The sequence below is a fragment of the Salpingoeca rosetta genome, assembly GCF_000188695.1.
Source record: "Salpingoeca rosetta unplaced genomic scaffold supercont1.41, whole genome shotgun sequence".
Classification (NCBI taxonomy): Eukaryota; class Choanoflagellata; order Craspedida; family Salpingoecidae; genus Salpingoeca; species Salpingoeca rosetta.
Genome location: NW_004754893.1, coordinates 356,594 through 377,467, shown reverse-complemented (window position 1 = coordinate 377,467; position 20,874 = coordinate 356,594). Strand labels below are relative to the sequence as shown.

At 55.3% G+C, this 20,874-nt stretch overlaps 5 protein-coding genes across 5 annotated transcripts in view; 2 read left to right on the top strand and 3 right to left on the bottom strand.

Annotated features, from left to right (window-relative positions):
• Nucleotides 1–2,358: 2,358 nt before the first annotated feature.
• PTSG_13154 (uncharacterized protein) lies at nt 2,359–5,219 on the bottom strand (the record flags this gene model as incomplete). The annotated part of the gene is made up of 9 exons (XM_004987806.1): nt 2,359–2,569; nt 2,888–3,155; nt 3,371–3,511; nt 3,708–3,751; nt 4,046–4,099; nt 4,303–4,328; nt 4,668–4,726; nt 4,947–5,019; nt 5,174–5,219. 8 exons carry the CDS (start codon nt 5,217–5,219, stop codon nt 3,104–3,106), a joined length of 495 nt encoding a protein of 164 aa, XP_004987863.1. The 3' UTR covers nt 2,359–2,569; nt 2,888–3,103.
• Nucleotides 5,220–6,418: 1,199 nt separating this feature from the next.
• Nucleotides 6,419–10,812, bottom strand: PTSG_11217 (uncharacterized protein). The gene is made up of 17 exons (XM_004987805.1): nt 10,798–10,812; nt 10,551–10,651; nt 10,327–10,393; nt 10,127–10,167; nt 9,830–9,937; nt 9,532–9,668; nt 9,335–9,381; nt 9,047–9,143; nt 8,791–8,925; nt 8,529–8,596; nt 8,182–8,367; nt 7,985–8,035; nt 7,782–7,847; nt 7,479–7,590; nt 7,279–7,312; nt 6,874–7,043; nt 6,419–6,647 (listed from the first exon to the last, which is right to left on the bottom strand). The coding sequence occupies exons 2-17, from the start codon at nt 10,606–10,608 to the stop codon at nt 6,555–6,557; spliced, it is 1,470 nt and encodes a 489-aa protein (XP_004987862.1). The 5' UTR covers nt 10,609–10,651; nt 10,798–10,812; the 3' UTR covers nt 6,419–6,554.
• Nucleotides 10,813–10,975: 163 nt separating this feature from the next.
• Nucleotides 10,976–12,263, bottom strand: PTSG_13153 (uncharacterized protein). The gene is made up of 4 exons (XM_004987804.1): nt 12,040–12,263; nt 11,680–11,822; nt 11,344–11,455; nt 10,976–11,139 (listed from the first exon to the last, which is right to left on the bottom strand). The coding sequence occupies exons 1-4, from the start codon at nt 12,123–12,125 to the stop codon at nt 11,076–11,078; spliced, it is 405 nt and encodes a 134-aa protein (XP_004987861.1). The 5' UTR covers nt 12,126–12,263; the 3' UTR covers nt 10,976–11,075.
• A 70-nt stretch (nt 12,264–12,333) lies between these two features.
• Nucleotides 12,334–15,818, top strand: PTSG_11216 (uncharacterized protein; the record flags this gene model as incomplete). Its single annotated transcript, XM_004987803.1, has 13 exons — nt 12,334–12,649; nt 12,899–12,965; nt 13,249–13,364; nt 13,660–13,696; nt 13,891–13,995; nt 14,062–14,129; nt 14,252–14,404; nt 14,439–14,659; nt 14,925–15,012; nt 15,160–15,247; nt 15,412–15,440; nt 15,472–15,540; nt 15,711–15,818. Exons 3-13 carry the CDS (start codon nt 13,353–13,355, stop codon nt 15,816–15,818), a joined length of 978 nt encoding a protein of 325 aa, XP_004987860.1. The 5' UTR covers nt 12,334–12,649; nt 12,899–12,965; nt 13,249–13,352.
• An 895-nt stretch (nt 15,819–16,713) lies between these two features.
• The window catches only part of PTSG_13152 (uncharacterized protein), a gene marked incomplete at its 3' end in the record, with an annotated part of 7,340 nt that continues 3,179 nt past the window's right edge, over nt 16,714–20,874 (top strand). Inside the window, exons 1-12 of the mRNA XM_004987802.1 lie at nt 16,714–16,907; nt 17,201–17,284; nt 17,436–17,519; nt 17,722–17,805; nt 17,987–18,070; nt 18,423–18,506; nt 18,723–18,800; nt 18,918–19,077; nt 19,210–19,308; nt 19,418–19,591; nt 19,772–20,002; nt 20,163–20,677. Of these exons, the coding sequence (XP_004987859.1) occupies nt 16,777–16,907; nt 17,201–17,284; nt 17,436–17,519; nt 17,722–17,805; nt 17,987–18,070; nt 18,423–18,506; nt 18,723–18,800; nt 18,918–19,077; nt 19,210–19,308; nt 19,418–19,591; nt 19,772–20,002; nt 20,163–20,677 (1,808 nt within the window). The 5' untranslated portion in view covers nt 16,714–16,776. The remainder of the gene's footprint in view (nt 16,908–17,200; nt 17,285–17,435; nt 17,520–17,721; nt 17,806–17,986; nt 18,071–18,422; nt 18,507–18,722; nt 18,801–18,917; nt 19,078–19,209; nt 19,309–19,417; nt 19,592–19,771; nt 20,003–20,162; nt 20,678–20,874) is intronic.

Below are 20,874 nucleotides of genomic sequence, written 5' to 3'. Positions count from 1 at the left end.
AGCGAAGGGAGTAGAAGAAGAAGAAAAAGAAAGGGAGAGATGGGAGGTGCGTGAGCACAGACGATGGTGATGGGCGCACACGACGTGGCAGTGACCACACACACACACAAACACACACACAGAAGCAGTAACGCACAACTGACACAACAGACACAAACAAGGGGGGAACAAGAGCAGCAGCGGTGCAACACACACACACACACACACACGAACCAGGGAAGGACATCAGCCAGCCAGCATCATCCAACACCCCTTGCATCCACTGGTCCATCCATGCAGCGGTGGTGGCAGGAGAGGGAGAGGAAGAAAGGGAGAGGAGGAAGAGAATGCCCTGTCTTGCCTGCCTGCCTGGCTGTGTGAGGATGTGTGCCTGCACACCCACTCATTGCCTGTCTGTGTCTGTGTCTGTGCGTGTCACCATCCATACACACACGTGTGTGTGTGTGTGTGTGACAGATACACACACACACACAGTGTGAATCACAAGCAGACACAGCATGAACAACTTGCACACAGTCACAGTCACACACATACGCAAGTGCAACGCACCGTGGGTTGGCATCAGACTGCGTGTCAGCGTGTGCGTGTGTGTGTTCACACACGTGTGTGTGGGTCGATGCAGCGCATCATCCCTCTCTATGCGTGGGCCACATGCATCCACGGCAGCAGGAGTGCGTGTGAGATCACAACACCCACCGCAGCCACATCCACCTCTCCCTCCTCCACACACACAAACACACGCACCAGCACAGCGGTCAAACCAATTGACAGAACTCGCCCAAACTCACGGTGCCAGCGTGCCATGGGCCTGTGCAGCACATATGTCAGCCTCACCGACCGTGGGCAACGCCTTGCATGCCTTTGGCCCTGCACACATCCATGGTGTGGGCGCTGCTGTACGTGTTCTCTGCTTGCACCTGTTCACCATCACACCATCACCCACCACACCCCACACAGTCCATGGAACCAAACGAGACCACCCACAACAGGACCGCCAGTGAGTGCCCGTCACAACGCGCACCCTCTCCCCCCTCTCCACCAACCCTGCGCCAGCCACGCACTCGAACAACGCAAGCCACCACCTCCCACTCAAACACACACACGCACCTTGATTCGCGCTTCGCCTGCTGCTTGCTTGTTTTTGTTGGTCTTGTTGATTCGTGTTTGCACGATTAGTGGAAGATGCCACAAATAATCGCCCACTGCTGCGTTTGTGCGGCAACTGCTGTTTGCCTTTGCTTGTTGAAGGGCGGACTTGCTTGCTTTGCTGGTTGGTTGGTTGGTTGGTTTCAATGAGACAAGAAGAAGAAGGAGAAGGAGAAGGGGGAAGGGGGAACAGCACTGTGCGTGTGAATGCAACGCAGGCTGACAGGCCTTGCAGGCTGAGGAGGGGCAGGGAGAAGAAGGAAGAAAGGGGGGATGGAAAAGAAGAAGAAACAAACACACGCACACACACGCACACACACATGCACAGCTGTGGACAGCATGCATCCCCTCTCTCCTCTCCTCCTCTTCGCTTCCTCCTCCCTCCCCCTCCCTTCTCACAGTCACAACAGACAACTACCAGCCACAAAGGGATGGAAGAGAAAACAAACAAGGGGAGGGGGGCAACAGCTACCCAGCCAGATCGCCATGGAAGCAAGAGGCGAGATGGAGAGGGGGGGGGGGAGGGGAAAGGAGAACACCGTCCATCAACATGCACACACGCACACGCACACACATCTATTGGGATCCCCCACGTCTTCTGTCCTTGCTTCCCCTCCATCCTCTTCCTTGGCCTGGGTTGAGTTGGGTTGGTTGAGGTGGCACAGCTCGCCATGGCATGGCATGCGTGGATGTGGGTTTGGGCATGGGTGTTGGATGTGGATGGGTTCCTCTCTGTGTGTGAAAAGGGAGTTGGAGGGAAACAGTGGAAGGGGTGGTAGCAGCAGAGAGAAAGAAGGAGAAGAAGCAAGGGAAGGGCGGTGGATGTGAGCATGCCATGCATGAGTGGATAACAACAACACATGGGGTGCAGCGATGATGATGTGCTTGGTGTTGTGCGTTGTGTGTGATGGCACAAGAACACAAAGGTCAACCACACACACCTCGTCGTCGATCAACGCATCTGCCTGGCAAATGCGCACACGCGCACGCACATCTGCAGTCACACACACAGTCACACATGGCATTGCAGAGTGAGACAGCGCACCACGCACACCCATACACAGCAATGCAAAACACAACCGTCACAACGACAACATATCTCTCCCCTCATCTCCATCCCCCAATGCACGGTCACATGACCAGGTACACAGCCGTGGTGGTGATGATGGCCATGATGAACGCCTTCCTCCCAACTTCCCCCCAACCCCTTCCACCAAACACACACAATATCGCGTGCCCTCACCTCGTACATCGTGTTGCTGTCGGCGTGGTTGATGGCGATGCACACACATGCACACACGCACACATCGCCGTGTGTGTTCCCAGTTGAGATGAGCAAGGGGAGGGAGACATAGGCGACACGACACGATGGCCAGTCAACCCCAGCCAATCCAATCCAGCATCCACTGCCGTGTGTTGCCTGCTGCAGTCATCATCACAATCACACAATCACAAACAGGTGCGCAGGTACAAGCAAAAGGAATGAGCCACTGATATGTGTGTCACTGTCCTGTGATACCACCACCACATGATTTCACGTGCATGTGCACACGCACCCCCATCCCCCAACCAACATCATCGCCCTCCTATCACTTCCTCTCCCTCCTTTCGCTCCGCACTCCCACGTTGCACCACCACCGCCATCACCACCACCACCGTGTCACTTCCCTCCTCCCCCCGCTTCTCACCACTCCACACAAACCAGCCCACCAACCAACCAGCCGCCAACGATCATCCTCACCTGTGCTTGATGCAGCCAGACAGCTAGCCGATGTGCCACAGCGAAGCCAAACAAGGGAACCGCAATCACATGTCACGGCCACCATCGTCATCGCTGATGGAGCAGAAAGAGGAGATGACAGGGGAAGAGTGGTGGGCACGGGCCGTGTCTTTCCTTGTCTTCATCAGTGCAGCCCCAAACACGGTGCACAGCGCACGTGCACACGCACGGCCGTCATCACAGCAGCACCAGCAGCAGCACAAGCTTGCATGCCTGCCTGCGTGTATGCCTGTGAGGCATGAAGAAACCAACCAGAGACGAACAACAATGACCGGTGGTGGTGAGGACAGGAAAGGAGGGACACAAGGGGCCACGCATGGGAACATGCAGCATGTTGTGGGTGGGGTGCATCACCTACACACAAGAACAACGAAGCAAGCAAGCAAGCAAGCAAGCAAGCAAGCAGGCACACCACATCCACCACATCCAACACTCCTGCAATACCTGTGTTGGCGGCTGTCTCGATCACGCGTCAACCGCGCCACATCACATGGGAAAGGCCGATGATGATGATGACACAGAGCAAAGGCGATAGGTTGGGAAATGAGGAAGGAAATTCGGTTGGGGAAACCCGCACACATGCGCCTGCAGCCACGCACACACACACATTTGAGTTGTGTGATTGATTCATGTGAGACACACGTCAGCGCAACCACCCCACAGCCAATGTCTGCTTTGATGTGTTGGCATACATGTGTACATGCGTGCGTGTGAATGTGTTTGCCACCAGTCCACCCTTCACCGCACACACACACACACACACACAGCGGCAGCGTCTCACCTTGTGCCTTCTTCTCTCTCACATTTGTGTGTGCGTGTATCGCCCTGCTCGTGTCATGAGGGCTTGGGAAGAAATCGGCCACCGTCCTGTGCAAATCACACACATGTGCACATGCGCAAGCACAAAGAACCAAATCAGCAAGAATGACACCACGCAGTGAGCCAGTATGGCAGAAACAAACCACATCCACCTCGTTTGCCACATTCACATCACCCACATCACCACCTGTGCATGCACATGTCACATCCCCAAACACAGATACACACCACCACCGCCACAAGCAGCACATCTGCACATGCGTGTGCGTGCGCCGTGTACATCCACCACAAACCACTCACCACCATCATTGTCGTCGTCACGCGAGGCAACGGCACATCGACGCGCAATACACCCTGTATGTGTGCGTGTGGAGAAAGAGGCGAGTTGGCACAGAATCAGGATATCAACGACAACAACATCCATTGCCACCACCAACAAACCCAACGACATCCAACCAGCACCGCACAATCACCCCCGCATACATGCTGATGTTCACACCCAACACATCACACACCACCCACATCACCACAACCACAACCACCATCATTCATCTCACCTCCACATCCATGGCCGCATCCGCTGCTGTTGGTGAAAATGACGAGGAGGAGGAGGAGGAGATGGACAGAGGGTCAGTTCATCCACAATGCAGCCACACATCCGCTGTTGCTGTTGCTGCTGGTGGTGGAAAGGGTGAAAACAACGGCCCCTTGCCACGCCGTGTCCTTTGCTCGCTCGCTCGGCTGCTTGGTTGGTCGGTTGGATGGAAGCGGGATACATGGCCCTGTGTCCAAATCAATCGAAAAACAGGAGAGAAGAACAGACACATGAGTGGACAGAACAGACAAGGAAAGAGGGAAGCGAAGAAGGAAATACAACGTGTCAACCATACACACACACACACATCTAAGTCGCCCTTCTCACCTCCATCACTCGTCATCGTCATCGTCGTTGGTTCCACCGCTTCATGCGCCTCCTCAACGCTGTCAAATGTGTGTGCACGCACACAAGATGGGAAGAATGCAGGGGGGGTGAGGTTGACAGCGAAGCATCATCAACCACCCGCCAGCCCCATCCAACCACCCGCATTGACACACATTCACACGCACGCACACATGTTGTCCCCACTCATCCCACCACCATGCACACACACATTGCTCACCTTTTCATCAGAGCGACTGACATGTGCAATGTCTGCCTCACGCCAGATTGAGGCTGGTGTCAGCTGGGTGTGATGGCGGCTGTGCAGTCGATGGCGATGACGGTGACAGCGGAGCTGAGGTGGAAGAAAGAAAGGAGAGAGAAATGGGGAGGGTGATGATGATTGGGTCGTTCATGGCGGCTGCTTTCCCCTCCTCTGATGTGGCCCTGGCGCCCATGCAACCAACACACAACGACAAGACACAACGGCATCATCACACACAAGGCACAGGCATGGCATGTGAGCACAGCAGGCGTATTCAGCTTCCTGCTCATCCTCTGCTTTCCTCCTCCTCGCCCCACCATAACCACACACACACACACACACATCTGCGCCTGATGGCGTCGCTGTGGTTGGATGTGCCCGCCATGACCATGGACGTGTGTGTCCACAGCTGCTCCTCCCAATCCATCATGTGTGTGCACCGCCCATCATCCGCCAACGATCCTCACGCAGTCGCTCCCTACAGCCGCAAACACACACATGCACACATTGCATGTGAGTTGCACAGCTACACTGCTGCACCAGGCACAGCAGCAGCAACAACAACACATGCACCATGTGCCAACCAAAGCATCCATGATGGGCTCACCTTGCTCACATGTAGGAATACTGCATGAGCACAGCAGCGGCAGCCGAATTGGGGGAGTTGCAGCAGCAGCAGTCGGCATGCGAGCCCGCTTCCAAGTGATGTGTGCTGGTACCTCACCACCTGTGCATGCGTGTGTGTGTGCGTGTGGTTGCAGGGAACGTGGATGGGAACAGAACACAATAGGCACAGCGCAAACCATCACGTCAGCACAGCAGAACGAGTGATTGACATCACACGCACCACGTGGGTGTGTGTCGGTGTGTGTGCGTGTGTGTGTGTGTGTCGGTGTGTGACCATCATCTCCATCAACCCTCTTCCCTCGTTCACTTCATTACACCCCATCGTCACAGCCCCATCACACAACCAACCAATCACTCATCACCACCCACATACCATGTGCGAGGCGAGTGCAGCTGGCACGCGTGACAAGTATCCTCGACATTTCCCTCATCCTGCTGCTTGTGCGTGTGCATCGCCTGTAAGTGTGTGGTTGTGTGCGAACACCAGCATGGTGAGTGAGTGGGAGGGAAGAGGGAGCATTGATATGTGTGCGCAGTCATACTGCTGCTGTCGCTGCTGGTGTTGTGCATGCAGGTGTGAAGAAGAAAGGGAAGAGGGAGAGAAAACAGAAAACAGAAGGAAGGAACAAGACATGCTGCACCCCATCCATCCATCCATCCCTCTTCCTCACACCACCACCACTACCATCCTCTGTCACCAGCCACACCACACCACACCACACCGTACTCACCCAGCATCCCCCACCCCACCTCATCCATCTCACCCCACCTCATCCAGCCAACATACATCTCCTCTCCGTTTTCCCTCTTCTTCTCGCCCTCACATCACCTCTGCTGGTTCCAGCCGAAAGTGCAACTTGTGCTGTCGCCACCTGTTCCCAGCAGCAAACAGCCAGCTTCCGCCAGCAGCAGTGGGCGATGGGTTGCTTGCTTGCTTGCTTGCTTGGTTGGGATGCGTTCAGCAGCAAGTGGTGGTGGTGGTGCATTCTCTGTTGCTGCTACATCGGCGGTGGAGGGTGTGTTGGCTGCTGTTGTTGTTGTTGTGATGGCCGCCAGGGAGGGCGAGAAAGAGAGGGGAAGATAAGCAGCTGCTGCAAGGTGGAGAATGTGCAGGTGTGCAGGCAGTTGTGTGTGAGAACGACGAATGAGACAGCGCATCAAGCAAGGCAAAACAGGCAGCCACACCACACATACATGCACACATTAATGTGGGACAACAAGGGGAGACAGGGGCAACAAAGACAGCGACCACAAAACACGCACGCTGGCGCTGTGCGCAGCATACACACACACATACATGTACAGTGATGCACTCACGTTGTTCATCGCTCGCTTGCTTTGTGGTGTGTGTTGGTGCTGCTGCTTCCACAGCCGCACAAGCGTGGCTGGATGGTCATCACATGGCAACGCCCGTCTGTTCATCCCACCAGAGCAGTGGTGGTTGGTTGATGGAGGGGGAGGGGTGACAGCTGCTGGCTCAAGGCCCTCTGTGTGGCGACAGCAGGAGGGAAGGGGAAACGAGCAAGCGTGGAGGGTGGTGGTGTTGGCGGTGTTGAGGATGGGAAGGAAAGGATGTGAGGAAACACAAGAAAATGAGGTGGTAATGATGATGGCGTGTGGATGGGTGGAGAAGAGCACGTACACATAGACACACACACACACACACACACACACACACACACACACACACACACACACACACACACACACACACACACACACCTGCCACGCGTTGTCGCCGCTGAACAGGGTGATCCTGGCAGACTCCAGCGTTGACAGTAGCAAATAGCACAAGCATGACACACGAGTTGGCAGATGGTGAGAGTGGTGGAATGGACACGAGAACAAGCGAGCAACGCACGCACCACAAACCTCGCCACACTCACTCCAGAACTCCCTGTCCCAATGACTCACTCCCTCACCTGTGTGCACTTGGGTACAGAGGGACTTGAAGAACTCCTCAAACACAAACACAACGGGTCTCTGCATCGTCTCCACCACCTCATCAGGGATCGACCGCAGGATCCTCGGAAGCTGAACACAGTTGTGTGTGTGTGTGTGTGTGTGTGTGTGTGTGTGTGTGTGTGTGTGTGTGTGTGTGTGTGTGTGTGTGTGTGTGTGTGTGTGTGTGTGAGCGACGTGCCATCACCAAACACAAAACCACCAAAGCACATCACCCCTCACGCATCGCTTCACATACCCATGTCACCGATCTGTCACCGCACCTCGAGGAGCCTGTGCTCGGGAATGCGGATGCTGAACGTCTCCCAGTCCAGCAGGTCCTGGTAGGGCTGCAAGAATGCAAAAAGGAAACGCCAGAACATCACATCACAGCGCCATGAGCGACGGGAGGGGCACATCCACACAGTGATGTGACACACAAGAAACACACAAACACACACACAATGTACAATCCATCCATACGCACCAGCACGTAGTGATCGACGACAATGACGGGGATGGTACCCGCAGCCATGATCTATGAGGCATGAAAGGGGGTGACAGGAGATGGAAGGTGGTGAGAGCACAAACAGGACCGAAATCGTCTGCAAAACACACACACACACACACACACACTCACTCTCTCTCTCTCTCTCACACACACAAACACACACACACACACACCTGAAGGGGTGGTACCCAAATGCTTCCACGATGAGCCCAAACTTGGTCTCCAGCGCCAGTTCCGTGTACATGTACTTGTTGAACTCTTCCTCTGCCTGCTTACACGAGGGGTCATATCCACCCTTCCCCTCACGGCCCATGCGCTCTTCGCCAAACCACCGACACGCGTACACCCACACAATGCCCCTGCGCATCCAAGCACAAACGCAAGTGGTGTGTGTGTGTGTGTGTGAGGTGGATCCAGACAGACACGCACACAGCACCAAAACCAGCTGACTCCGAGGCAACACACGACACACACACGGAACACAAGAACACACAACACTCGCACGCGCAGCACACCACACCTGCCATTGTGCAGCTTGGGGAGGTGGTTGCACATGGCACCAAGAACGAGCAGACTTGGTTGGTGTCTCTGCAAACAGGGAAAGAAGACACACGTCAAGCAGCGGCACCACAACAGGTTTGGAGTGAGGTTGCAGTGGCACAAGAAGCGCGAGTGGTGGTACAGTGAGCGACACCAACCCCTCAAATCAACCAGCAGCAGCAGCAGTGAACATCGAACCCCACATCGCACCACGTCACATACACACACACACATGCACAGACCTGAAGGTGACGAGGTACTTTCTGTTTGTGCGGGCGGAACGCGTCGCTCCGGTGTGAATGAATGAATGTCACCATGGAGAAGAGTGGCATGGACACACCGAGGCCATTGCGATGGTGGAATTCGCTCAGGCCAACCTGATGCAGGTGGTGATGCGAAACAAGGCGGCATTGGTGAAGTGTAAGCAACAGCAGTCGTAGATGGTGAGCGTAGGCACGCACAGTCATGTTCCAGCACACACACACATAAGTGTTGTACCTTGGCGACGATGGCGTGTTCTGCATGCCAGGGGAGACATGGTGCGTCACTGTACTCAAACAGGATATGGTTGCGACCCTCTTTTCGATACGCAAGTCTGCCATGCATCATCACATGTGAGCGTGTGTGTGTGCGTGTGTGTGTGTGTGTTTGGAAGGCAGCCATGAACACAGGTTCTCTCGCACGCACGACATCAAGATCCACAAGGACCACCAGCACCACAAGCACCACAAGCAACAACAAACCACCACCTCATCTGGAGAGATTGCGCTCGATGGCTGCGCTCACGGGATGCATCGACTCAATGTTGCCAGAGTACGTGCTGTGCATGCAATCTTTCAGCCGCAAGCGCGCAAACACAATTATGAGGTGGTGGTGGGTGATAGTGACTGCTGTGGAAGCCCGTGCATCTGCACCGACGCGACACACACAATCACACACAATCACACACACACACACAACACAAACACAAACACACAGCGCACCTTCACACCAGCACGACACGTCGGTGCCTGGGACGAGGAGGCAAGCCCTGGACGGGTCATCGGTGCTGTACGGCCGTCACGGATGGCGGTTCGGATGGCGCGGTAGATGGCTGGCAGGGGCGGCCTCTTCGTCAGCACTCAGAGGGTATACGTACACCTGCCATAGATGCACGCACGCATGAACACGCAATCATAACACACACGCGGACAAAGAGTGTGAGGTCATCATGCTTCGGTTGCACGCCATTCCACGCCGTTGCTGTTGCTGTTGCTGTGTTGGTGGATCTTCGCCTTGAACGATGGGCACGTGCGAAGAGCATCGATGGATATGCCGTGCGGTCATCGCTGACATCAGGGGCCGTCATTGGCAGTGCGATGGTGCAGCGGCATCTCGGGGCAGTGCGTTCTGGTAACAGTGGTGGTTGTGGTGGAGACGATGGGTGCATTTGTTGTGTGATGAGGCGCGCGGATGAAAGGGGATGGGAGGAGTGTTGGGAGATATCTGCAACAAACCGCTGCACACACACACACACGCACACGCACACGCACACACACACACACACACACACAAACACACACACACACACAAACACACGCACTGTGTCAAAGAGTTCATTCTCTTCGGCAGACATGAAGCTGTAGAGACGAAGTCGTGAAGAGAACCGCACAGAAGGATTGCAAGACGATGGCGAGTGATGAGTGGTTCAGTGTGCACAGCTGCACCACCATCAGCAGCAGCAGCAGCGGCGTCGGCCGCAATGCGCCCGCAACAACAACACAATTCGGTGGTCGCACCTCATGTCACCATCATCCTTGTGCCGGAGCAGCGTCTCCCTTCCTCTCTTCAGCTTCCAGGTGTACCCTGTGGCCCAAACACGCACGAGGAACAGAGATTAGGACCACACATCGTAGCACAAGATCAAACGATCACAAGCAAAGAACAGACAGCAGACGCATGGAAGAATGACCACGTCGACGACACATATGTACACACGCTTACACATACAGCGTGCGCATACTTTTGAAAGCATTCGCTCTGTCCCGCCACGAGCAGCATCTTGCCAATGTTACCAACATTCTGCTCCATCGACTCAATCAAGGGCATCCAGTGGATGGCAACCTGTTCGTTAACGGTGGCGAGATGGGTGTTGCAGTGAGCGAGGGAACGTGCGCAGGAGTGATGAGCCGTCATCACACGGTGGCTGAGCGTAATGAGAAACACACACACACACACACACACACACACACACACACACACACACACACGTCGCTCACTGTCATGCTGCGACGTGGGCATGCCATCATCATCCCCAACACTCATGTCCAGCGAGATGATACCACGCAAGCGGGCTGCTGTGGGGTGTGTGCGTGAAAACCACGTGTGCATGGGGCAGGTGATGAGCACCTATAGCGTGTATGCCATGTGAACTGACTTGATTGCAAGCTGGGGGATGAATGATGTGTGACCACGAGAGAAGACTGACCGATGTCAGCGCAAATGCTGTGATTGCTCGCTCCGGTACCGCTCTGGAGGTGCGTCCCACTCAAAGGTGGCCTTCTGTATTGCTGGTGCCTTGGTCTCCGCCACTCTCACTTGCGGATTCCTGTCTGTTTGTTGTTTGCGTGGGAGGAAGAGACGATGCATCCGTGAGAACACACGTGCCAACAGCAGCAGCACCAGCAGCAGCAAGACAGCAGCAGTGACAGCAGGGACTGTGGTTTGGAAATCGGATCACCACCGTGCACTGATACACACACACACACACACACACACGCACAACACACACAGAGCGGAGGTGTGATTGCACCCACCTCGCAGGTGGCCGTGAATGACACTGCTTGTCGCTTGCCTTGTGGTATGCGTATATCAGCGGCAAGTGTTGCCAGTGCACTCTCAAGAGCGTCGTTAGGTTTCTGCAGGCCACTGCCATATCCAACCACAAGAGAACAGCACATGCTCACGTTAGCCAAGCACAACAACGACGACCTGACGACGACGAAACCACCACTTTCAGCAGACCCATCCTTGTGCCACAAGATGAAGAAGGAAAGAAGGGAATCCACACCCACAGCCACAACAAGACAGCAACAGCAACAACCGACAGCACTGCCACCACAAACAGGACACCGCGTCCCACGTTCACGTACTTGGTTGCGTGACGCATGGAGCGAACGAATAGTGCCCAAGAAGAAGAAGAACAAGAACAAGAACAAGAACAAGAAGCAGAAGTCGAGGAAGGGACAGCGGGCATGGTGTGTGTTGGCTAACCTGAGGATCGTTGACGTGACGCCTGTTTTGTGTGCATGTGTGTGTGTGTGTGTGTGTGTGTGTGTGTGTGTGTGTGTGTGTGTGTCAGAGACCTTTCTTCCACATTGGTCTGGTTGGCTGTTGGTGACTGGGTAGCGATCACCAACAATCCCCTCTTCCCCTCTCCCACATCTCTCTTCTCCCCCATGCTGCTGTTGCGGTGACTGCCACATCACCCCCTCCTTCCTTCCTTGCCTTACCTTCCCTCGTTGTGTGCACTGCACCAAAGAGAACAAGAAGAAGAAGAAGAAGCGTGCAAGCAAGAAGCGAGTTTGGGCTGCCACATCTCCACAGTCGTCGTGTCATCGACTGATTTCAGCTTTCCCCGTCTTCTGCACAAACACGCACAACAGACGTTTGTCGTGGCTGGTTGCGCGCAATGCACACACACACACCACACACACACACACACACACACACACACACACACACACACACACACACACACACACACACACACACACACACACACACACACACACACACACACACACACACACACACACACACACACACACGCTGCATTCGCTGCGACGAAAGGAAAGGATGGATGGGGAGGTGCGTGGTGGTGGTGGTGGTTGGCGGTGGTGGTTTGGTCACACACTCAGCAACAACAACAACAGCAGCAGCAACCACAACAACAACAGCAGCAGGGAGCAGCAGGGGGGATATTGATGATGATGACAATGACACAAGCAATCCATCAATCAATCAATCAAGCAGACGAGCCAGCACACAAGCAAGAAGCAAGCAAGCCAAGGGACATGTATTCATTCACTCCACTTGGACGAGCGACACGTCCACCACGTGGTGCGTGCGTGTGTGTTGTACTCACAGCTCTGCTTCCTTCACACTGTTCCTCCCTGCCTCGCAGTCCTCTCTCCCTTTCTTTCCCTTGCACACCCCTTGCTTTACCTGCTCTCTGCACACCATCTCTTCTCCACTTCTCCCCCCCCCCCCTCACTCACACGTCTCAAGTCACATGCCTCTCACCTCCCCCTTTGCCTTTGGCTGCAACGCTGTGTGTCTTCATCTCCACCACCACCACCTGTTTTGCAGGCTGACGATGAGGATGATGATGGTGGCTTGAATGACAGCACCGTGTACTTGAGCGGGTGCCATCACCGTGTGCCACGACAACAAGAGGCACTTCCTTCTCTCTCGCTCTGTCTCGGTATGTGTGGCTGATGGGGTGGGGGGGGATGTTGCCTGGGATTTCCATTGCACTGCACTGTACCTCAATGCGCTGTGTGACGCGACATGCACACCACAGTTTGCACGCCTTCTTCCCCCACTTATCCCCTCAGCACGTCTTTGTTCTTGTCAACCACCTCCCCTCGTCAATCACACCCCACACCCCACACACATACTCTCTCCTTAACCCCTGTCACGATGTGTGCTTGCTTCAGAGCAGGCCTCTGACATTGTCATCACCGCTGCCATACGGCGGTCGGTGCCATGCACGGGCACGGAGACAGTGAGCCAGCTCGTGGTCTCCAGCGTGGTGGCTGGGATGTGCACTGAGGTGAAGGATCCCACCACCACACTTCCGCTTCCATGCCGCCATGGCTGACACCACTGGCACTGCTGGTTGACACGCACCAGCAGGCATCGCTCCCAGCGCCACACAAGATGTGTGTGTGTGTGTGTGTGTGTGTGTGTGTGTGTGTGTGTGTGTGTGTGTGTGTGTGTGTGTGTGTGTGTGTGTGTGATTGAATTCATTTGCACTCGTTGCCCCACCCGCATGTCGAAGCAACCACGCACACCGACCACCCCTCGTCAACACAACACCATTCAGCGCCCCAAATGTGCTGATGCAGGGCTGCACTGGCACGTCGTGCACGACAGCTTCTCATCGTCAGTTCTCCCTTCTCTCCGTTTTTTGTCTTCACACAGGTCGCATCACCCCCGCCCAGTGGAGCGCCTGCATCTTGCTCCCCACCCTCCCGTTGCACGCGTGCACACACCGATTCCGGCCCAGCGCAGGCTGTGCTGCAGCAGCCAACCACCCACACACATCGTCGCCGTATCCCCGCATCAACCAACCGCAGCCACCGACAGCCACGGGCATTGCACCTTTGCTGTGATTGAGTGCTGCCAGCACGTGGCCCCACCTCAACCTGCCACATCATCATCACCATCCCCGACACTGCCATGTGTGTGTGTGTGCGTGTGCATGCATGCGTATTCACGCCATCGTCAACCACACCACATTGACACAGCAACAGCTGCACTGCTTGCTGTCCTGCGCGGCGTTGTGGCGGTGCACTCAAGGCCCTTTTGCCAGCCGGTTTCCCGCTGCTGCTAGCTGTGCTTCTCCTGCCCATCTCAATCACCTCAGCTTCAACCACAACTGCTGCTGTTTTCCGCCACCTCATCTTCTGCCAGCGAGGCCTCCCACCACGGTCATAGCCGTCACTGCACGCTGCCGGTTTCAAGCAGCTCACTGCGTTGGATGCTTTTGGCCCGTGGACCACCACACTGTTGTTGGAAGAGGGATTGGCCGTGATTGTGGCGGTTGTTGTGGTGCTGCACGCCATGACATCAACAGCGGCAGTTGACGAGGTGATGGTGTGCTTGCGCTCCTCACTGGTTGCAGCGGCAGCAAGGAGGCGGCCATCGTGTTTCTGGTTCGCATGCATGTGCTGGCGACGTGGCGCAGGAGCGGTTCAAGGACTACGACAACGATTCTGTGCCGTTTATGAAGAACATTCTCCAACACGCGAACGACAGGCAGTACCGCATGCTGCGCGGCCTGATGGGCGTGTCTGTCTGCAACGACATGTTTGCGCCGGATGCACACGACCTCATGCACATTATGTAAGCCAGCGCCGCCCAGATTGAGGAGGAGGATCCACAACCCACGTACATCCACACAAGGTGCGCTCAAGGTCAAGAGGGCAAGAGTGTGTGTGTGTGTATGTGTGTGTGTGTGTGTGCGTGTGTGTGTGTGTTCATGAACATGTGTGAACATGTCGCTTCGTCGTTTCCCTCCTTTCTCCACTTTCGGCTTGCCAAGCCTCACCGCCACCCCTTGTCGTCCTGCCGCGTTCAGGCTGTTGAGTCGCTGCTCGCTGTGATCCAGGGTTCCCGGCTCCCGTGAATCGCCCAACACCAGCGCGACCGAGAACTGCATCTCCGCCTTTGTCAAGGTTGCACACGGCCTCTCAGAGGTGTGTGTGGTTGTGTGTGTGTGTGTGTGCGTGCGTTGGTACACTCCTTCGCCGTCCTTTTGCGTTGGTTGTTTGCTCTTGTTGTCACTTTTTCGTCGCTTTTTTTTCCTCATCCACCCATCCACCATCAACCCTTGCACAGACGAGATGCTGACACATCTGCTTGACTGGCTGTCTATTACAGAAGACGACGATGAAGCAAAGTACATCTTCACATACCTCCTTCAAAGCGTGAGTGCTACCGCTGTACTTTGTGTGAGTGAGTGTGTGTGTGTGTGCATGGCCTGGTCGTGCTGCATGTGTCCTGTCGTTCTAGTTCCCGACTAACTCTCCCGTTCCCCCTCCCATTGCTTCCTGTACCTCCCTCGCCTTCCTTTTGTTGTTGCTTCTGTAGGCAAGATCCACGCGAGACCGCGCCTGAGTGCCCGGTGAAGATTGTGCGGGCGTGTGTTTGTGCAGGTGATTGGCACCCCCGCAGCCGCCGTCGACGAGCCCCACTGCCAGGGCATGTACACAGCCTCATGGTGCGTGGGTTGTGTTGTGTGTGATTTATGTGATGTGTGTGTGTGTTTGCTGCCTCGAATATGCGCGACTGTCGTGCACTTTGTGTACTTTCCCTCCTCCTTCCTCCTCCTTCCTCCTCCTTCCTCCTCTTTGCACTCCCCATTCTCACGCCCTCGTGTCGTTTCCTCTCGTAGAACATGCAGGATTCGCCTGCCCACGGTGTGTTGGGGCAGTTGATGCAGGACCCCGAGGTGCACACCCGCGTGCAGCGCGCTGTTGAGGCACTTAGCTCGTCCGCGTAGTCGCCATGTTGTGATGTGTCGTGTCAACTTGTGCACCAGTTGAACGAATGGCTGAATGTCTGTCGATTCCTCTGTCGCATTCCTCTTGTTGCTCTCTTCCCTTGTCTTCTTCTCTTCTCTTCTCTTCTGTTCTTCCCTTCCTTCACTCTCCCTCTCGCCTGCTTGCTTGCTTGCTTGCTTATGTCACGCCCTTCCTGTGCTTGCCTGTTCTTTTCATTGTATGGCGCTGTGTACGGCTGAACACGTTCTTGGTGTGTTTGGTGGATGTGTGCTGCTGCTGCTGCCGTGCGTGTTTGATTTTGGCTTGTGACTGCAGGGTGTTGTTTGATGTGCAGAGGGGTTGGTGTTGTTTGGTTGGCTTGGCTTCCTGTTGCGTATGGGCACTGCTGTGTGTGTGGATGTGTGTGTGTGTGTGTGTGTGTGTGTGTGTGTGTGTGTGTGTGTGTGTGTGTGTTGATGTGTTGGGCTGGGAGCGTTGTTTTGGATTGTGTGGCGGACCTGTTCTTTCCTCAGTAAATGGCTCGATGAAGATGATGAGACCCGCTTGACGGTGGTGATGGTGGAGCGGCGGTGATGTTTGTGGTGTTGATGTGGCTACAGACATTGGTGTGTTGTACCGACCAGGCAAGGCCAAGCGAGGAGGGAGCGGCTGTTGTTCCTTTCGGCGACAAAGAGAGTCGGGTTGTTGCTGGCTGGAGGCACTTCATCCTGTTTGTTTGTTGTGTTCTCGAAGAGATTGTTGACGAACATCTTCCACGGAAGCGCTGCTGTGCGGATAACCTCTGTAAGGTTTTGCGAATCGTCCAGATGGCTGAGTCGCAAAACAACAACACACACACAACAAAGGAAAACAAAAAGCAGCGCGTTGAGTTGTCGTCGTCCATTTTGTCGTCGTCTTCTTCCAGCCACTCACGAACACGTCACAACAAGCCACAAGGAGAAAAGACGACGCGCCGCCATGTCCGAGAAGAGAGCGAGGAGGGAGGTGGAGGCGTTGCTGGCGCAAACGAAGCTGCCTGCAAAGAAGGAGAAACGGGTGAAGGACAAGATCAGAGCCATCGCCAACAACACGTGTGGGGAGATAGCAGAGTGAGTGCAAAAGCAACCAAAACGACGTGTTGGAACATGCATGCATGTGTTGGACACACGGACACTTCTTGTGGTTGTGCTTATTCTCCCCTCTCTCTCTGCTTGGCTTGTCCTTGTGTTGCAATGAGCTTGGTGTGGCTTGCTGTTGGGTGTTTACGTGTGCGCGTCCCCTCGCACCGCCTGGACACACTGTGTGTGTTTGTGGCAGGTTGGGACTGGCACCCTCATGTTTTTGCTCTCTTCATCCTCAGTCTTCTTGCTCATTGCATGACACACACCATTTGGAATGTTAGCTTGTATGATGCTGGCCTCGGCGTCATTGGGGCGCGTGCGGTGGCCGAGGCGCTCAAGGACAACACCTGCCTCAAACGACTCTAGTGCGTGGTGATGATGAATCTGCACCGTGTGACATGCATGGTTGATTGGGATGGCGGTGTTGCATGTTGCACCCCTTTTCTCCTCCCCTGTTTGCGCATGTTTGGCCGTGTGTTCACCTTCGCTCCCCGCGTTTCGTGTGTGCCTGCACAGCCTGGACAACAATTCCATCGGCGATGAGGGCGCTGTGGCGTTGGCGGAGATGCTGAAGCACAACACGACCCTCAAAGAACTCTTGTGAGTGTACACGCACACACACACACACACATGTGTGCTGCGTCACTGCCTGTTGCACCTTATCACGTGCACACGTGCCCATGTGTGGATTGGTGACTGTGTTGCCACCCACAACAATCATCATCACGCACGCACGCACTCACTCTTCCTCACCCATGTGGCATCATCGCCCTGTGTGGCATCCACCATACCGTCTTGACAGCCTGTACAACAACTCCATCGGCGATGAGGGCGCCGTGGCGTTGGCGGAGATGTTGAAGCACAACACGACCCTCAAAAGGCTCGAGTGAGTGTGTACACGCACACATGTACATGTATGCTGCGTCACTGTCGTTGCACCTTATCACGTGCACATGTGTGGATTGATGACTGTGTTGACACCTACAACAATCATCATCACTCACTCACTCACTCTTTCTCATCCATGTGGCAACATCGCCCTGCGTGGCATCATACCGTCTTGGCAGCCTGGATGGCAATTCCATCGGTCCTGAGGGCGCTGTGGCGTTGGCGGAGATGCTGAAGCACAACACGGCCCTCAAACAACTCCAGTGAGTGGAAGCTCCTCTTTGAAATGTGTGTCTTTAGGCGCTTCTTCTGCAATACCCATGTGCAGATGGAGGCACTGCAAGCCACCCACGATGTCCCTGCGACTTGCTTGTTTGACCAACCAACAGATGCTTCCAGCCTTCACCTGTGCCACAAATGCTGCCACATCTTGTACAACTGGCATTGCCCCCTTTGCTTCCGCCATTGTGACTTCAATGTCGTAGGACCTGATGTGCGAGCGAGTACGCGTGCACGTGATCCATATGCAACCCACTTTCATCCATGACACTGACAATTGCTGCTTGTCCACCCGTTCCCCCTGCTCTTCCAACATGCATTTCTTGCCACTTGCAGCTTGACCAAGAACTCCATCACCCCGGTTGGCGGTGCGGCGCTGGGTGCCGCACTGGACCAGAACCGCACCCTGTCTCGGCTTGAGTACGTCAATTGCGTTGCGCCTGCCTCATGAACGCCTGTGTCCTGTTGTGGATTTGTGTGACCAATCGCCACTCTTTTGAGTGCACGCCACACTGTGTGTGTTCCTCTCTGCTTGCTTGCATTTCTCCACAACCCTAACCACCAACCCTCCTGACCCACGCACCGCACTTGCTGCCTGTTCCCAACCACACGCTACCACCACGTGTCCTCGTTTAGGATCAACAAGAACTCCACCGCCACCGCCCGCGCCTTTGGTGCCGCGCTGCCCGTCGACCGAGAACTCTACACAGATTGGTCAGTCAACGCGTGCTTCCACTCTAGTCGCTTGCTCCCTGCCTTCTCTCTGAATTCTTCACCTCACACACACACACGCTGCGTGGTGCTTGCGCCCAATGTCGCGTGGGATCACAGGAGTGGCGATGATGAGGGCAAGGCCGCCTTTAACGAAGCACGCGAGGAGAAGAAGCGGCAGCATGAGCAACTGTTTGCCGCCTGCAGGGATGGCGACGCTTCCGTTGTCACCTCCCTCATGGAGCAGGACAATGCAGACATCAACCAACAGGACAAGCGGGTATGTTCATCATGTGTGTGTTGTGCTTGTATGTGAACGGCGCTCGCTCATGGTTGCACCGGCCGTGTGTTCGTTTCCAACAGATCCTCACCACACGTGCCATGCCCCTTCCTGCCCCCCACCCAAACACAGGGCGACACACCGCTGCACGTTGCCTGCAGGCACAACCAGCCCGCCGTCGTGGAGCTGCTCCTGAAGAAGGGCGCAGACACTGCCGTCAAGAACATCAGGGTACGCGCGCATGTGCCGTGGGTGCGACGCCTTTATTGCACAACCGCGCCTCTTTTCAATGTGCACTGCTTCTGTGCTCGCTCACTCTGTCCGCATCCAACATCCACAGGGTGGAACACCATTCATGGTGGCGCAGAAACGCAATTTCCACGCCATCACCAGTATCCCAGGGCTCGACCCAGACAGCAAACCCCAGCAACAACCACAGCAACAACAGCAACAACCAAAGCAAGAGCAGCAGCAGGCGGACATGACAGCTTCAGACACACCAGATACAGAGCATGTACGTGCACAGGAAACCCATTGTCGTTTGCACTGCTGTACCACTTCAGACTTTTTTTCCTGTGAACCTCTTGCAACACACGCATCCGCCTTATCGTCTTGTGCGCCGCCATCATCCACCATCATACACCATCATCCATTCATTCCCCGCCAACGCCAATGCCCCCGCTGATGTACACAGGTGCACAGAGAGGCGGTGCAGGCGCGCATGATGGACATTGCGGAGCGCTCCGACACGCACATGGCGGGGCGAGCCAAGATGGGAGTATCTGGCCAGGGCCGCGCGGGCAAGACGACGCTTGTGAACTCGCTCAGGGGTAAGCCGTTCAACAAGCAGCAGCACTCCACGCTCGGCGCCACCACCGATGACATGAGAGTCACCGTCCACACCATGGAAGTGTGCGACTGGAAGGTACGTTTAGTTGCGTGTATGTGCACGTGATTGTGTGTGTGTGTGTGTGATATGTGCATCCACCTTGTACCAACACTTTCCACCATCATTCGATCAATCACCACCTTATGTCATTGTTCACCAACACTCACAAACACCCACCCTTCCACATCTCGTGCAGGAGAGTGACCAGAGCACGTCCGAGTTCATCCGCAGTCTCGTTGGCACGGCGATGGCACGCGAGGCCGGCGTGGACGAGGAGCTGAAGCGCGCGTCAGCAAAGGCACAGGCGCAGCACGCCACCCGTGTTAACCAGCACCAGCGCGAGAACGAGGACAAGGATGCCAAGAAGCAGCGCAAGAAGGGCCGTGACACATCCACAACTTCCACCCCCTCATCCGACAAGGCGTCCACCGCAGCCGTGCCTGCACCTGCTGCAGGTCGTGATGCCTCCACAGCAACGCCTGCAGCAAAGGAGCAGCACCCAGCTTCCAGCCACGCCGACGTTGGTGACGACGATGCTGACGTCGTTGCCGTGACCACACCATCCGTTTCGAAGGAGGAGGTGGAGAAGGCAATCAAGGACATGGACTTTGATGCGACAATTCGCGAAGGCAAGATGCAGGTCTCCTTCAAGATCTTCGACCTGGGCGGCCAGTCCACCTTCTACGTCTTTCACCCTTTCTTCCTCACCAAGTGAGTCGCTGTGTGTATGCGTGCATTTGTGTGTGTGTGTGTGTGTGTGTGTGTGTGTGTGTGTGTGTGTGTGTGTGTGTGTGTGTGTGTGTGTGTGTGTGTGTGTGTGTGTGTGAGTGTGTGTACGAGTGTGTGTGGTTATGTGTAAAAGAGGAAAGGATAGTCAAAAAGAACAAAAAGGAGCCAAGAAAAGAAGG

Coding starts and splice junctions, on each gene's coding strand:
- PTSG_11217 (XM_004987805.1), bottom strand. CDS start 10,608: ATGTTGGTAACATTGGCAAGATGCTGCTCGTGGCGGGACAGAGCGAAT. Junction 8,926..9,046: donor AACACGCCATCGTCGCCAAG/GTACAACACTTA, acceptor CACCTGCATCAG/GTTGGCCTGAGCGAATTCCA. Junction 7,591..7,781: donor CCGAGCACAGGCTCCTCGAG/GTGCGGTGACAG, acceptor AACTGTGTTCAG/CTTCCGAGGATCCTGCGGTC.
- PTSG_13153 (XM_004987804.1), bottom strand. CDS start 12,125: ATGTGGCAGCCCAAACTCGCTTCTTGCTTGCACGCTTCTTCTTCTTCT. Junction 11,823..12,039: donor AGTGCACACAACGAGGGAAG/GTAAGGCAAGGA, acceptor CACACAAAACAG/GCGTCACGTCAACGATCCTC. Junction 11,140..11,343: donor CATTCACGGCCACCTGCGAG/GTGGGTGCAATC, acceptor AACAACAAACAG/ACAGGAATCCGCAAGTGAGA.